Genomic DNA, 13985 nt, shown 5'->3' with positions numbered 1-13985 from the left:
TATAGTGTTTTTAAAAATAAAAAAAATAAAAAAAATAACTGAACCCATTATGAATAACAAATGTGACTGCACAAAATATCGACTATAGTGCTAGATTGTCTACCATTTTTTTCGATATTATTAGCGCTCTTCTTTGGACGGATGTCGTAGTGGTCACAGCCGGCTTGAGTTGGCGCTTGCCGCTCTTGAAGCTGTTCCAGCCGCTGAAGGATACTCAACTCGCAGCACGCGGCTATAAAGTATTCCGGGCATAAGTGAAATGTTTCACGCGACACTGGTTCTCTCGGCACGCAGCTTGCACAAAAGCACCTTGATGTGATTGGCCTCCATTGCTTCCGTGGAACGCATTTTTTTCCTCCCACGAAAACAAAGATAAAAAAAAGACGAAAATAATCCCTGGAGAAGGGGAACAACACAATAATCCCTTCTTCAGTGATTATTTTCGTCATTCTTGTCCAGCTCGCTTGCACCCTTGCATTTTTAATTGCATTATAATCATAACCTTAAATTGCAAGCTTCACCCTTGTTGGTGTTAGACTGGTGGCAGCTGATAAAACCCGTTTGCTCTACTGATGTCCAACCCCTGGTTAGCTCAGTTAGTGGAGCGCTCCACCTGTAATGGAGAGGTCCCGGGTTCGATACCCGGACCAGGCGGATTTTTTCGGTCGCGCACCAGTCACCTAGCTGTGTTTGAAGATTTCTGTTTGTCCTTTGTCCCTCTTGTTCCTCTTCTCCAGGGATTATTTCCGTCGAGGCATAAACCACTCCACAGACCGGAGTGCACCGAACATGAAGCTGGCACAATCGTTTTGATAATTCCTCTTCATGTGCTTTGCATTCTCCTGCCCCGGCATTATTTAATGAATGCATTCTGTCTCTACGTTCTCGTGTAGACATAAACGTGACTGTTTGTATGTATTGCTGCATTTGTCGGCATGAACTAATCTCCACATACTTTTCTTCGCTGCAGCACTCATCCTGTACCAGCAGCATTGTCATCAGCTATGATTGGTTTAATGACAAACGTTACTGCACAATACTAGAAAATTGTAAATAATCTCACTGAAAAGACGCTCATGCAAGGCAAGAAGTTGTATGACGTATATATTCTGGTGTCTATAAAAAAAATTAGAGGATTTTTTTGCATTTATTTTTCAAAACTTACTAAATTTTGGCGATTTCTTTCGAACGGACGTTAAAAACGGTAAATATTGCTAAAACAAATTTATGGCAAAGAGTTTAAATAAAATTTGTAAACATACCTTTAACAAATGGCACTTAGCATTATGGAACCTCACTTAAAACACTGTTTAATGTAAATCATTTGGTGCACTCCATTTTCTTTGTATCAGGCTACTCTTCTGGCAAAATATTTCTGAAGCAATTAAGGCAAGTTCTTTCGTTCAACTGATGACGACCGCCAGTATAGTTCAGAGTGCTGCCGGCCAGCTTTGATCCAAACAGAAAAGAGGAACTGTGACAGCCTCTGGTCACCCACTAATTGACCTAATATTTCATGCCACCATCCTCCAAGGTAAATAAGTTCACTGATTCAGGACTGGCAGGATGAGCGAAAAACGTCTAAAGGATGTTTCGACGGATGCAGTCCTTGCTTTGAAAAAGCATTGCCAGAAATTTGTGTTTTCCAGTTTTAACAGATTTGGTGTTTTTGACAGCAGCAGATGTTTATCGAGGTTGTTTGGTTGAAAGCAGGAGTCTACAGCTTACATAACAAGGGTTACATGCTCTTCGTAAATACAAACCCCAAAAATTAACCCCCAAGGCAGTTTATCTCTAAGTGAGGGAAAACAATAATAATGGTTTTGAGCTTTCCCCGAGCAAGAAAAACTGGTTAAAAAGATAAAATCTTCAAATACAACCCTATTTTTGTTGAACAAAACGTCACTTTCCTAGCCTCGTTGTTCTACTTGAACGGAGAAATATTGATTGGAAAAAAAAACGCGTTCCAGCATTACCCAGAATTACAAACATATATGTGCATCGCTCCAACCAGCACTTACTTCACTAGTAAAGAAACAATGAAAGAAAACTCTAGATGAAGACCCCAATCCAACAACTGGAAGAGCCTGATAGTGTTAATCCAGTTCACTGACGAGGACTGGAAAGACAACTACCAAATGACTTGCGCATCCTACGAGGTGGTGTGACTTGTGGCACCATTCATGAGTCCTAAACTGGAATATGTGAGAGCACCCATGCCCTTTAAAAAGAAGGCGGCTCTCACTCTCTAAAGAATAGCAAGCTGATGCGAATACCAGGTCTTAGCCAATCAGTTCAATGTTCACAAGAGCACCATGAGAAATGTGTCTACATTTTCTTCTGTACTATTCTCAAGTATTACCTGTGGGGATATATACGACTGCCATCAATGGAAGAAGCAGGAAGCATTTCACGAGACTAACCCCTGAATTCAGGAACACCACTTAACTTTCCTCGTTCCTTACCTTACGTAAGAAAAAAAAAAATGGGTTCACTTAAGGAAAGGTGCCATTTCGCGTCAGAAACGTGCCTTGCCTTTCCTTTCAAGAGGAGAAGACGAAGAAAACTTTCGTCGTGTAGGTAAAGTCCGAGCGTGTCCGGTGTCGAGATTATAGTACATTTTTATGTCGGAACTCGGAAATAAGTATGTAGAAAAAGTAGAATATAAAACAATCGCTGTGCACAGTGTTTTGGAATTGTATGCAGCTGAGAATGCGAATCTTTAATTTAAACAAACGTATGTTTGGCTTCTTTTGACTACACATCGCGTCCTTGTTATTCCCGTCTGGCAACATTCAACAAGCACTTTGTTGGTCCATTGCGCTCGCACTGGTTCCTCGGTATCCTCGATTTTTCGCTTTTCAGTATTCTCACTTTTCAGTAAGAAGTTTTTTTCGGACAACGTGTGATATCGTGCCAAGTGACGTCGTGCGGTGACGCGCAGGACCAGCGACAAGCCGGCGGTGTGATATCGTGACAAGTGACGTCGTGCGGTGACGTGCAGGACGGGCAGGCGAGCGTGCGCCTTTCCTTCTCTTTCCTTCTCTTAAGCGTCGATAAGCATCGGCGCTGAACTATTTAAGCCGCGCTATCGCTTGAAATAAACCTTCTTGTTGTTGGAGCTGCTGTCTCTGCTTGGTCACTACATTGGCGACGAGGCACGGTCTGGCCCGTGCGGGCCGCTGGAAACAGGCGTGATGGCGTTGGGTGGCCGCATTTCGGAGTTTGACGTTCATGGAAATTCGACATGGGAAGAATACGTCGAGCGCATCGAACTGTACTGTGCCGTCAACAAGGTGTTGGAGGCCGTGGACAAGAGGGCGGTGCTGCTGAGTTGCTGCGGGCAGGAAGCGTACTCCCTGATATCGACGCTCGTCAATCCCCTACGACCGCCGAACGTGGAATACCAGGTCCTCATCGACACCGTACAGAACCACATTCAGCCAAAGCCGTCCGAGCTGTATTCGAGGTACGTGTTTTCGAAACGGGACCAGGAATTTGGCGAGTCTGTGGCCGACTACGTCACTGCGTTGCGAAGGTTAGCTGGAAACTGTGGGTTCGGCGGGGATAAGTTTCCGCTTACTGAAATGCTGCGCGACCGGCTGGTTTTCGGAATAGCCGACGGAGTCGCACAACAACGGCTCCTGGCAGAAAAGAAACTGACTTTCGAAGCAGCGTACGATCTCGCAGTCACGGCAGAGACTACAGCTAAGCAGCACCAAGCTATAAGCGAAAGACGACGAGAAGCGGAAGCTCAGGTAGAAATGACCGCGGAAGTAGGCTCGCGAGCTAAAATGCCGAACTCGGAAAACCACGAAAGCCAACGGGTCGCGGGGACCTGGGAGCAAGGTGAGCGGCGTTGCTTTCGGTGTTTAGGCAACCACGCAGCTGTGCGGTGCAGGTTCAAAAATGCAAAGTGCTTCAAGTGTTCAGGAAAAGGACACATAGAAAGAGCGTGCAAAGCAAATAAGACGCAAGCACAGGATCAGCTTGCTCAGACTACGGGTGACACAGGAACCGAGTACGACAGCCTATTCAGCATCGGCCAAGTAGCAAGCGCTGTACCGAAGTACGTAGTTGAGGTCGAGATTGGCGGAGAGAACGTGAAAATGGAAGTGGATTCTGGGGCTGCGCGATCTATTATCAGCCAGAGGGAGTTTAAAAAACTAGTGGTGTCAAAGCGGGGAAAACTGGAAGAGCCAGACACGCAGTTGGTCACCTGGACGAAAGAGGGTATCGAGATTTTGGGAAAAGCCGTGGTGCCAGTGAAGTTCAAGGGTCAAAATTCCGAGTTGCCGCTGCTGGTGGTCAAGAACGACGGGAACACTTTGCTTGGCCGCGATTGGTTCGGACCTTTGAAGATAGAAGTAATGGGTCTTCATTCCGTCAGCAGGAGCCGAGAGATTTTCGCTGCCCGATTTCCGCAGGTGTTCAGCGGGTCTCTGCCTGGCGCGTTTTTACCGCCCATTCACATCGAGCTGAAGGACGGCGCCCTGCCAAAGTTCCTGAAATGCCGGAACATTCCTTTTGCGCTGAAAGAAGATGTTCTGACCGAGCTCAATAGGCTTGTGCAGTTAGGAATATTGGAGCCAACCCAATACTCCGAATGGGCAACACCCATTGTTGTGGTGCGAAAAAAGGATGGCTCGCTTAGAATCTGCGGAGACTATAGAAGCACAGTTAACCAGGCAGTAAAGAGCAATGTGTATCCTCTACCCACCAGCAAGGAGCTTTTCGCTAAGCTAGGAAAGGGGCGGTTCTTCTCGAAGCTTGACCTGGCACAGGCGTACCAGCAGCTTGTGGTCGACGATACAACTGCCGAACTGCTCACGATAAACACCGTACAAGGGCTCTACAAAGTTCGCCGCCTACCGTACGGCGTATCTGTGGCACCAGGACTGTTTCAAAGGGCAATGGACACTATCCTTGCTGGGCTACCTAAAATAGCTGTGTACCTGGACGATATCCTGGTGGTTAGCGAAACGGCCAAGGAGCATGAACGCATGCTCACGGATGTATTCGAACGCCTAGATAAGGCTGGACTCAGAGTGAAAGCAAACAAATGCGAGTTGTTTCAGGAAAGCCTCGAGTTCCTGGGTCATCGCATCGATAAGTGTGGCATCTACCCTTCCGAGGTGAAAGTCGAGGCCATCCATAAAGCCCCGTCCCCAACTAACAAGAAGGAACTCCAGTCCTTCTTGGGTATGGTGAATTTTTACAACATTTTTTTGCGGGGCAGATCCGAAATAGCCGAGAAGCTGCACCGTTTACTTGATGACAATGCTACCTGGAAATGGGACGAAGAGCACCAACGGGCGTTTGAAGGCTTAAAAAAATTGTTAACATCGCAGTCCTTGCTTGTTCATTTTAACGAAAGTGCTCCGTTGATACTCTCCTGTGATGCGTCTCCGGTGGGTGTGGGTGCTGTACTCGCTCACTGTGACGAGACGGCAAAGGAGCAACCCATTGCCTATGCGTCAAGGACGTTAACAAAGGCTGAGCGGAATTATGCTCAAATAGACCGAGAAGCATTAGCCGTGGTGTTTGGAGTGCGTCACTTTCATCAGTACCTAGCCGGGCGAAAATTTGTTATTCTTACGGACCACAAACCGCTGCTAGGAATATTTCGGCGAGAGAAACAAATACCGGATGTTCTGTCACCACGCATGCTACGATGGAGCCTAATGCTGTCGGCCTACGAATACCAGCTTGACTACCGCAAAACTCAGGACCATGCGAACGCTGACTGCTTGAGCAGGCTTCCGGTTCCAGCATTTCGGTTGGAAGCAGAAACGCCGGGCGACGTATTGCTTTTCGAAGCCGCTGAGTACCCGCCAGTCACCGCCGCAGAAGTTGCTGGCTGCACGTCGCAAGACAGTCGGCTATCGGAAGTAAGGAAATGGATCATCGACGGCTGGCCAAAAGAAGGGGTACCGAAAGACTACGGTGCGTACGAGATAAGGCAGAACGAACTGTCCGTGCATCGTGACTGTGTGGTTTGGGGAAACCGCGTGGTAATCCCTGAGGTGCTGCAAAAACGTGTCCTCATCTTGATACATGCTAATCACCCGGGAGTGACGGCAATGAAAGCTATCGCGAGGTCCTACGTTTGGTGGCCGAAGATGGATGCGCAGATCGAAGAATTTGTGCGGCACTGCAAGGCGTGCCAGGAAAACCGGCAAAGTGAGCCGAAAGCGCCTACGCATTTCTGGACGAAACCGGAGCGAGCATGGAGCCGAGTGCATATCGATTTTGCGGGTCCTGTCGATGGTGCGGTTTTCCTAGTCGCAGTTGATGCTTTCTCAAACTGGGCGGAGGTGGAAATAATGACGTCAATGCACTCATCTGCAGTGATCGAGCGGCTGCGTAAGATGTTTGCAACATACGGACTGCCAGATTTGATTGTTTCAGATAATGGCACGGCGTTTACCAGCCGGGACATGCAGTCCTTTTTGAAGTTGAACGGCATTGAGTACATGTATACTGCTCCCTACCACCCCGCGAGTAATGGGAGAGCAGAACGCATGGTTCGGGAGCTAAAGTGTGCACTGAGAAAGCAGAGGCAAGGCTCCCTAGCGTGCAAGGTGTCTCGCTTCTTGTTCAAGCAACATTCCACGCCACACTCGGAGTCCGGCAAGACCCCAGCTGAGCTTATGCTGGGCAGGAACCTGCGCTCGGGCCTGTCAAAACTTCACCCCGATGCGATGGACGTGGAGTGCAAACGGCAGCCTCCAGAACAAAGCTTTCAGTGCGGTGACTCTGTCTACGCAAGGAATTTTCGCCAAGGTCCGAAGTGGTTGGCTGCTCGTGTGCTACGGCGTCGGGGTCACGTCATGTACGAGGTCCAGACATCCGACGGGAGTATCCATCGACGCCACCGGAACCACGTGCGAAGGGCCTGGGAACCAACAACTCCAACCGGCGGGACAACAGCTTCGTTTGCCCTTCCGGGAACGCCCGGTTCGGAGCCTGGCCCTCTGGAGGCCGGGGTTTCCCTTCCGGGCCCGTCAAGTCTGGGGGCGAGGTCACCTGCGGTCGAGACTCCCGTATTGAGGCGTTCTTCCCGCCAGCGTCGCCCGGTGCACCGATACGGCATAGATGACTAGGGGGGAGGGATGTGATATCGTGCCAAGTGACGTCGTGCGGTGACGCGCAGGACCAGCGACAAGCCGGCGGTGTGATATCGTGACAAGTGACGTCGTGCGGTGACGTGCAGGACGGGCAGGCGAGCGTGCGCCTTTCCTTCTCTTTCCTTCTCTTAAGCGTCGATAAGCATCGGCGCTGAACTATTTAAGCCGCGCTATCGCTTGAAATAAACCTTCTTGTTGTTGGAGCTGCTGTCTCTGCTTGGTCACTACACAACGAGAAAGCCCTGCTCGCGGAGCAAGTGCCGAAATACAAACTTATAAAAAGCAAGGGCACAAACAAGGCGACGGCCGACATGAAGGCGACATGAAGGCGGCAGTGTGGGCTGCCCTGACCGTGGAGTTCAACAGCACTCACGGGTTCTACAAGCAGAGCGAGGCACAGCTCAAAAAGTGTTGGGACAATCTCAAGACAAAATGGAAAAAAGAGAAGGCCGTTGAAAACCAGAACCGCATTGCAACAGGTGAGTTACCTTTCAAAACTACAATAAAGCAACAATACAGGCGAGCTAGTTACATTGACAGTGTGAGCTCTTGAGCGAGAAGCTATGTTAGAAGCTCTGTGCTTGTCCTTCACCCGTGTTTCCTTCCCTTCAAGGTTTACGGCATAAATCTGTGCGTGTTCGCTGCCAAATCCATAGTGACCGATTGGCAGTGGTACTGTGATCAGCTGTCCCTATTCGTACTCCAAGTGCAAATAGTGGTGGACTCTAATCCGCACACCGACTGCCAATAATTTTGGATTCTTATCCCACTCCGAGTGCGGGAGTGTGGGAGACGTTAGTATGTAGTGTGTTGGATTTTCTTTATCTGCACTCCGCATCTGGCACGATTATGTTGAAAGAAATTTTGATCACAGTGGTTTAGAAGTTCCCAACTTTGTGTTGTGAGTGAGGCGTACGTGTTAGCAGCCTCATCGAGTCTGAAAATATTAGGGGTTCCGGTTTCGGAATTATGATTTCAAACAAATGTTTTTGTTTTTATTAAAAAAACATTAATTAGCATTGGGTGGCGCATTTCAGATTAAACGGTATTCGCGCCTAGGGGATCAGATACAGGCAATCAATCTGTGTGTGGGGGGGAGGGGGACCCTTTTATTTAATTCTTTACCCCCAAAAGCCAGGGACATCCCCAACAGATAAGCCTCCCCCAGAAAAAAAAATCCTAGCAGTAATTTTTTTTGTAGGGTTCAATATTTTTATTGACGAAAGAAAAGAAAAAAAATAAAGACATTTACAAATCTCTGTAATGCGAAATTAGGGCACAGCACTCGAGGAGGAGGAAAGGAGGGTATGGAGGAGAGGGTATGCCCTTCCTCTTCTCTGTATCCTTTCCTCCATCATCCCCTCATCTCCACGATGCCACAAGCGGCTTTGTATAACCGCAGACAATTTACAACCATGTTTATTTCGGCAGCTCTTACTGCCCAAGAGAAACAAAGACAGTGCTAGAGCACCCATTCATTCGTGCCTTTTAGATAAAATTCTGGGCTTGGAAATAAATTGTACTTGCCATGGTTTTACATAATCAGCCTGTTTTCAAGCGGCAGATTATTGTGTACGAAGTAACCGAGGCGCAATAGGGACGAAACACACCCACAAATGCTAACCCTTGCATGTCCTCTTTTTAAAGTTAAATGTGCAGTGGCACAGTATTAGTTGCGGTATTTGCAATTTTTAGATTCCGCAGCATCACATGCAATGTCCCTGGGAGTGTGCATGATGCATCAGTCCTGAGGCTGTTCACACTGTACCTTATAGCCGCTTCACACTAGAGCGGCAAACAGCAAAGACTAACAGCAAGAAACGTGAACGAGCGACAAACGACACTGACAGACAACCTGTTTGTCACAGTATGCCGCCCCACCTGGCAGACACAATACAAAGGACACGGACAAGGGAGCTGTCTTCGCAGTGGGACTGAAGTCGGCAACCAAACACAGCGAAGTACATAGACGAACCAAGTCGGGCGATGCAGTTTTCTTGTTTTGCTAGATGGATGAATTACATGCCAAAAAACATGGCCTAAGAGGTAATTATTTGTCTGTTGACTAAAGGGTTTTCAATAAACACTTCCGGCCAATATTTTTTGCCGTCCTCTACTCCTGTCATGATCAACGGCACCAAAATGAATTTCAAGCCTTCTTTGTCCGCAATTTGACATGAAAACCCCAATCACGCAAAACTCGGCAGATTTCGACTCGACACTAGAAGAGTCTTTAATTCAAATGGTGGAAGATAGAGCACTGAAATGGGATGCGACACACCCATCGTACCACAAAAAGACCATGAAAGACCAGGCTTTTAAAGACACTGCAATCGCACTGAGCTTCTATGGCAAAAGTATGTACTCCTTGGTTGTATTTTCTGAGGAACAGCCACGAGCGATTAAAATCTCCGGAATTGAAATATCTACGCACCATCCAGCCTTCTTTCACACTCAGGCAAAAGGACTGTATTCGAGATTTTAGGAAGCTGTTTACTGCACCTGTGAGCGCTAGCCGAAGGGCAGCAGCCGCCCGCGCTTTCTCATCGCGATCGCAGTGCGAATAAATCGCTAGTGTGATCGCACTCGTGATTCAATTGTGACGCGATAGTGCGTGCGGCTGCCTAAAGAATCAGTGTAATTCCAAGCGCATCTGATGTGCCGATTTTGGGACCGAAAAAGCTATCGTGCCAGCACAGCGACTCGCCAGTGTAAATGCAGCTTAAACTCCACACAGCTCAATATGCGCACCTCTGGAGTGCACATAACCAAAATATGACCAGGAATCTAATTTACACAAAACCACATTTTTTCATCCAGTTCGACCGACAATTTACTTTGTCACAAAGCAAAATATGGTAACACAAATTTACAATATTTATACATTTTGATATCATGCCCTCATGGCAGGCAGTCACGAGTTTGTGCTGCTCTGACTTTCGTGCATTCTCGTCATGTTTCTTAAACTCTGAATGAATAATTCTGGCATTTTTGACCGCTACAACATCTTCGAGCACCGGTGCGACATATCAGAGACCAGTTCAACCTACCTCCGCTCTCCCCGAGCTTTTCTGTACAGACAGCAGTAGGAGCCATGTCTGCCAGGCCATGTCTGTCGTTGCGGTCGTCCCAGTCACGCAGGCCAGGCCACCGACAGTTTACGGCTCGCATCATGGGCCACAGCCTTCACCTTTGCGTCGTCTGCTGCCTCCTGCTGGCAGTAGATATCGCATCAAACACCGACCCGCCACAGACCTGGCTGTGAGGCGTGTGCGAGACAATCGGGCAGCAGTCTGCTGCAATGCATGCGGGGGATGGTTTCATCGTGGCTGTCTCTATATGTCGCTGAGTCAATACTGCAAGTTGGATACGAGCAGCGACCCATGGTTCTGCCTCGTTTGTTCGCTGCCTCCCTTCTCAGACAACTTCTTCGACGTGCCTGTTGCCTGGGACTTTCTCTCTCCCACTGCATCCGTCGTCCCCGATATGTTGTTGCCGTACAAGTTAGCCGGCATTAACAAAAGAGCCACGTTTTGATACAACAATTGCAGGAGCGTGAAGAACAAGATAGTAGACCTTCAGGCTCTCGCTGCCTCTCTTCCTGCATGTTCCACCATATTACTTTCTCCGACCTGGCTCGACTGCTGCGTTGCTGACAGCGAATTGTTACCCCTGGATGTGTAAAGTGTGCACCATAGGGACGGGGGAAGCCAAGGCGAAGCCTTCTCTCTCCCATTGTGCTTTCGCATCAATTGCCGAAGGGATCTAGAACACGCGGACTTCGAGGCGCTCTTTGTAGTTCTTTTTTTTTTGCCAAGAGGGGGGGGGCCTTCGTATTACACGAATACATCTGACTTTTTCAAAGGCTTGACTGGCTGCGGCGGCAGCCGGTTTTAGCCATTAAGTCAAGAGACGCAAGGTGGTCGTCTGCATTTTTATATCGCAGAAGGTTCACATGTGCAGACTTTTGGAAGGATGTAGTCGCCCTGTGCTTCAAGTTCGTCTGATTGCCCAGGTGGAAGATCTTTAGGGCCAGGTTGCACTCTTTCAGCCGTGAACACAGGTGCGCATTTAAGCTTGCGCAGATACTTTGGGACGCAGTTGTCGCGCCATCCGACCTCGACATTCCAGCAGTCTCACGTCATTTATGGCAACATGGAGACCCCCCTTTCAAGGGAGATTATGCAGCAGCTCGACAAGGTGGGCGTCCCTCTCATGTCTTGTAGAGGTTTTCGCCATTCCCATCCAACGCCCCCAAGGCCCCGTTGCCCAGTGCCCTATGACATACGGGGACGCATTGAGGCGATGTGGGAGGGTTTGGAGCCTGAGCTGAATGATGCAATCGACGGGTTTGTCTTTTTGGGTGACGTCACTGAGCTGTCACTTCAGGCGCAGGGTTTTACTGAGCTTGTGCATAATCCCCCAGCCACCATTTGATTTCGAAGTCTTCTGAGATATGTTCCTCAGAATGGCTGCAGATTCGCCTCTGGCTGGAGAGGAGCTGTCCCTGGTTGCCATGCCGGACATCATGGTGGAGGCGCTAATGTCACAGAAGCAGACCTCATCTCCATCTGGACTCCTTCCTCTGGTAACTCTTTGCAGTTCCACGACTGGTAGCAAGAAGGTCACGCAAGCTGGGGCCACCATGGAAAATGAATGTGTGCCGACTAGTGATGGCCCTCCCGACTCTCTTCCCCTCGTGCCAAGTGCAAAACCCCAAGCCATCAAGAAGGGCAAAAAGGTGCAAGTCATTCACAATGACTCGCGGGCCAATTATATGGTGTCCAAACAGGTCTTCGGCTATCTCGTTTCCACCAAAAGAGACCCTGCCTCTAGGTGTGTATCGGGATCTCCTCCTCCAAGGGAGCATTGCAGGCCATTTTCCATCAATGGTTCTGCGTTTTTCAGAACAATGGGGGTGGGGGCTGGCGTGCCTTCCTTGACTTCCTTTAGACTGTGTACAGGCACGAGTCTGACAAGAAGAGCTGGGAAGCGTCGCCAGGGCCGACGGACTTTTGGGTTTACGCCATATTTCTCGTTGTCCAGGTCGATCTGAGCGAACTGTCTGAAGGCGCGATTAGGCTTCTTGCCCGAATGTCGGCAGACTATGCCTGCCCCGCTGTACAGGTTGACGGCCGCCGGGTGAACCACGCCCCTTACCGTATTGGATCCGGTGCGCATCTCACAGCGCACGACAACACCTGGCAACACTCCTTTATAGAGAATTACACTGGACCTCCTGCCCCGTGAGGGCCAGGTAACAAAGCAATAACCAGAGCTTGTGTGCTGTGTTTATTGTCCGCCCACCACGTGATGAGAATCATGCCATGTTCTGGACTGGTCCCTAGAGTCGGTTGGCACGAATTGATAAGCGAACATTCTCATTTTTGATGATTTTAACTCCAATGTTGACTGGTGCTCGTACGAAGATCCTGTCCCCCGACACTTTTGATGACCTGCTTCTCGAGACCATTACTACTGTGGGTTTGGTCCAGACGTGCCGACATCCCACATACATGACCCGAGACAGCTCGCAAACACCAACTAGCTTGAGTTGGTGTTTGCCACCGATGTGACGAGCACTGAATCGGCCGATGTGTCGGAGGGCCTCCACGGCAGTGACCAGTCAGCTGTTGAAGAGCACAAAACAGTCACCTTGCCACGCACGGGCCATTAGGCTTGGACGCTGCTCAAGTTCAACCAACTGGACTACAGTCATATTGCACAACACGCTCACCTGGTGCCTTGCAGCATGTAATTGATTGGGAAAAGGAAACCTGAACAAAATGGGGAAACCAGAGCTGTAAATATAATTAAAACTTAATGAATACCTGTAAATAAAGACAATTCCAGAGTATTTTTCTTTCTTTTAAATGAAACATGCCTTGATCAGCTGCGTCTGGAAATCAGTAACTTGCAAGTTATTTCATTACAGTTGCTTTTCATGATGCTATGAAACGCGTCTTGTTGACGTGAAATTTGCAAGAATTGCATTGCTGCTCTTTCAGTCATTAAAAAAATGAGTGGCACATCACTGTACTCAATACGTTAGTACAGTTAACATAGGTTAACCAGGTTACTTATTTGAAACTGCAGTTAGACAGATATACTTAGACAACAAGTTACTGCTAGCTATGCGAGTTCTGCGAGAGGGCTGACACTTATGCTCCTGCATACTCATGCAGTGCATGCAGGTATCTGCTAGAACCTGAAAGCAAGAATACCAGCACAAATGACCAGTTAATTCCTTTAACGGTTTGCGGGCAAACAGTAATTTTACCAAGCTCCTTTCTTACATTTTCCACTCAGGACCACGTCGGTCATTATGGCCACCCTAACAAGATGTGACACTATTATCGTGGAAATTGTGAAACTGCTCATAGATTCGACGGAGCTGGAGGGCTTCTGGGTCTGCCACGGGCTTTCACTGAATCCGAACTTTCGCAATGTTGGCCCTATAACCGGACGGCCAGCGAAGAACCCAGCGTACGGCGAATGCGGCCACTGTTTAATCCGTCAGCTCCAAACTGCAAGGGAAACGTGACGAAGAACATGGTCAAATGACCCAAAGGACCAAGACCATGGATGATGTGCGGCACTTGCCACAAGCGAACCTTGAAACTGCGGGGACTGCCACTGGCCAGCCCGTCCTCCTTCGCACAGATCGACTCTCTGGGGCGCCCTCATGTCAAACTGGCAAAGGCGAAAATAATTTGGCTGATTTTCGCCAAATCACACTGACTGGGCACGCAACAAACGTGGCAGCTCGTTGATGGCCTGATCGACATGGGTCCACACGTGCAGGCGGACTGGTTTAACTACGTCTGGGAGCTGCTAGCGGCGGAAAGGGCGGCC

At 48.7% G+C, this 13985-nt stretch overlaps 1 protein-coding gene and 1 pseudogene across 1 annotated transcript; both read left to right on the top strand.

Moving 5' to 3' along the window:
- Positions 1-5780: 5780 nt before the first annotated feature.
- Positions 5781-7169, top strand: LOC121048175 (uncharacterized protein K02A2.6-like). The gene has a single exon (XM_040504207.2). The coding sequence runs from the start codon at positions 6084-6086 to the stop codon at positions 7104-7106; it is 1023 nt and encodes a 340-aa protein (XP_040360141.2). The 5' UTR covers positions 5781-6083; the 3' UTR covers positions 7107-7169.
- Positions 7170-11196: 4027 nt separating this feature from the next.
- On the top strand, positions 11197-12380 carry LOC115315145 (annotated as a pseudogene).
- The last annotated feature ends 1605 nt before the right edge of the window (positions 12381-13985 follow it).

Source organism: Ixodes scapularis, unplaced genomic scaffold (assembly GCF_016920785.2).
Source record: "Ixodes scapularis isolate PalLabHiFi unplaced genomic scaffold, ASM1692078v2 PGA_scaffold2__306_contigs__length_199485367, whole genome shotgun sequence".
Lineage (NCBI taxonomy): Eukaryota > Metazoa > Arthropoda > Arachnida > Ixodida > Ixodidae > Ixodes > Ixodes scapularis.
The sequence above is the reverse complement of the archived record's forward strand: the minus strand, read 5'-3'. Positions and strand labels throughout refer to the sequence as shown.

Bases quoted from the DNA above. Each gene is read 5' to 3' on its own strand.
- LOC121048175 (XM_040504207.2), top strand. From the start codon at position 6,084: ATGAAAGCTATCGCGAGGTCCTACGTTTGGTGGCCGAAGATGGATGCG.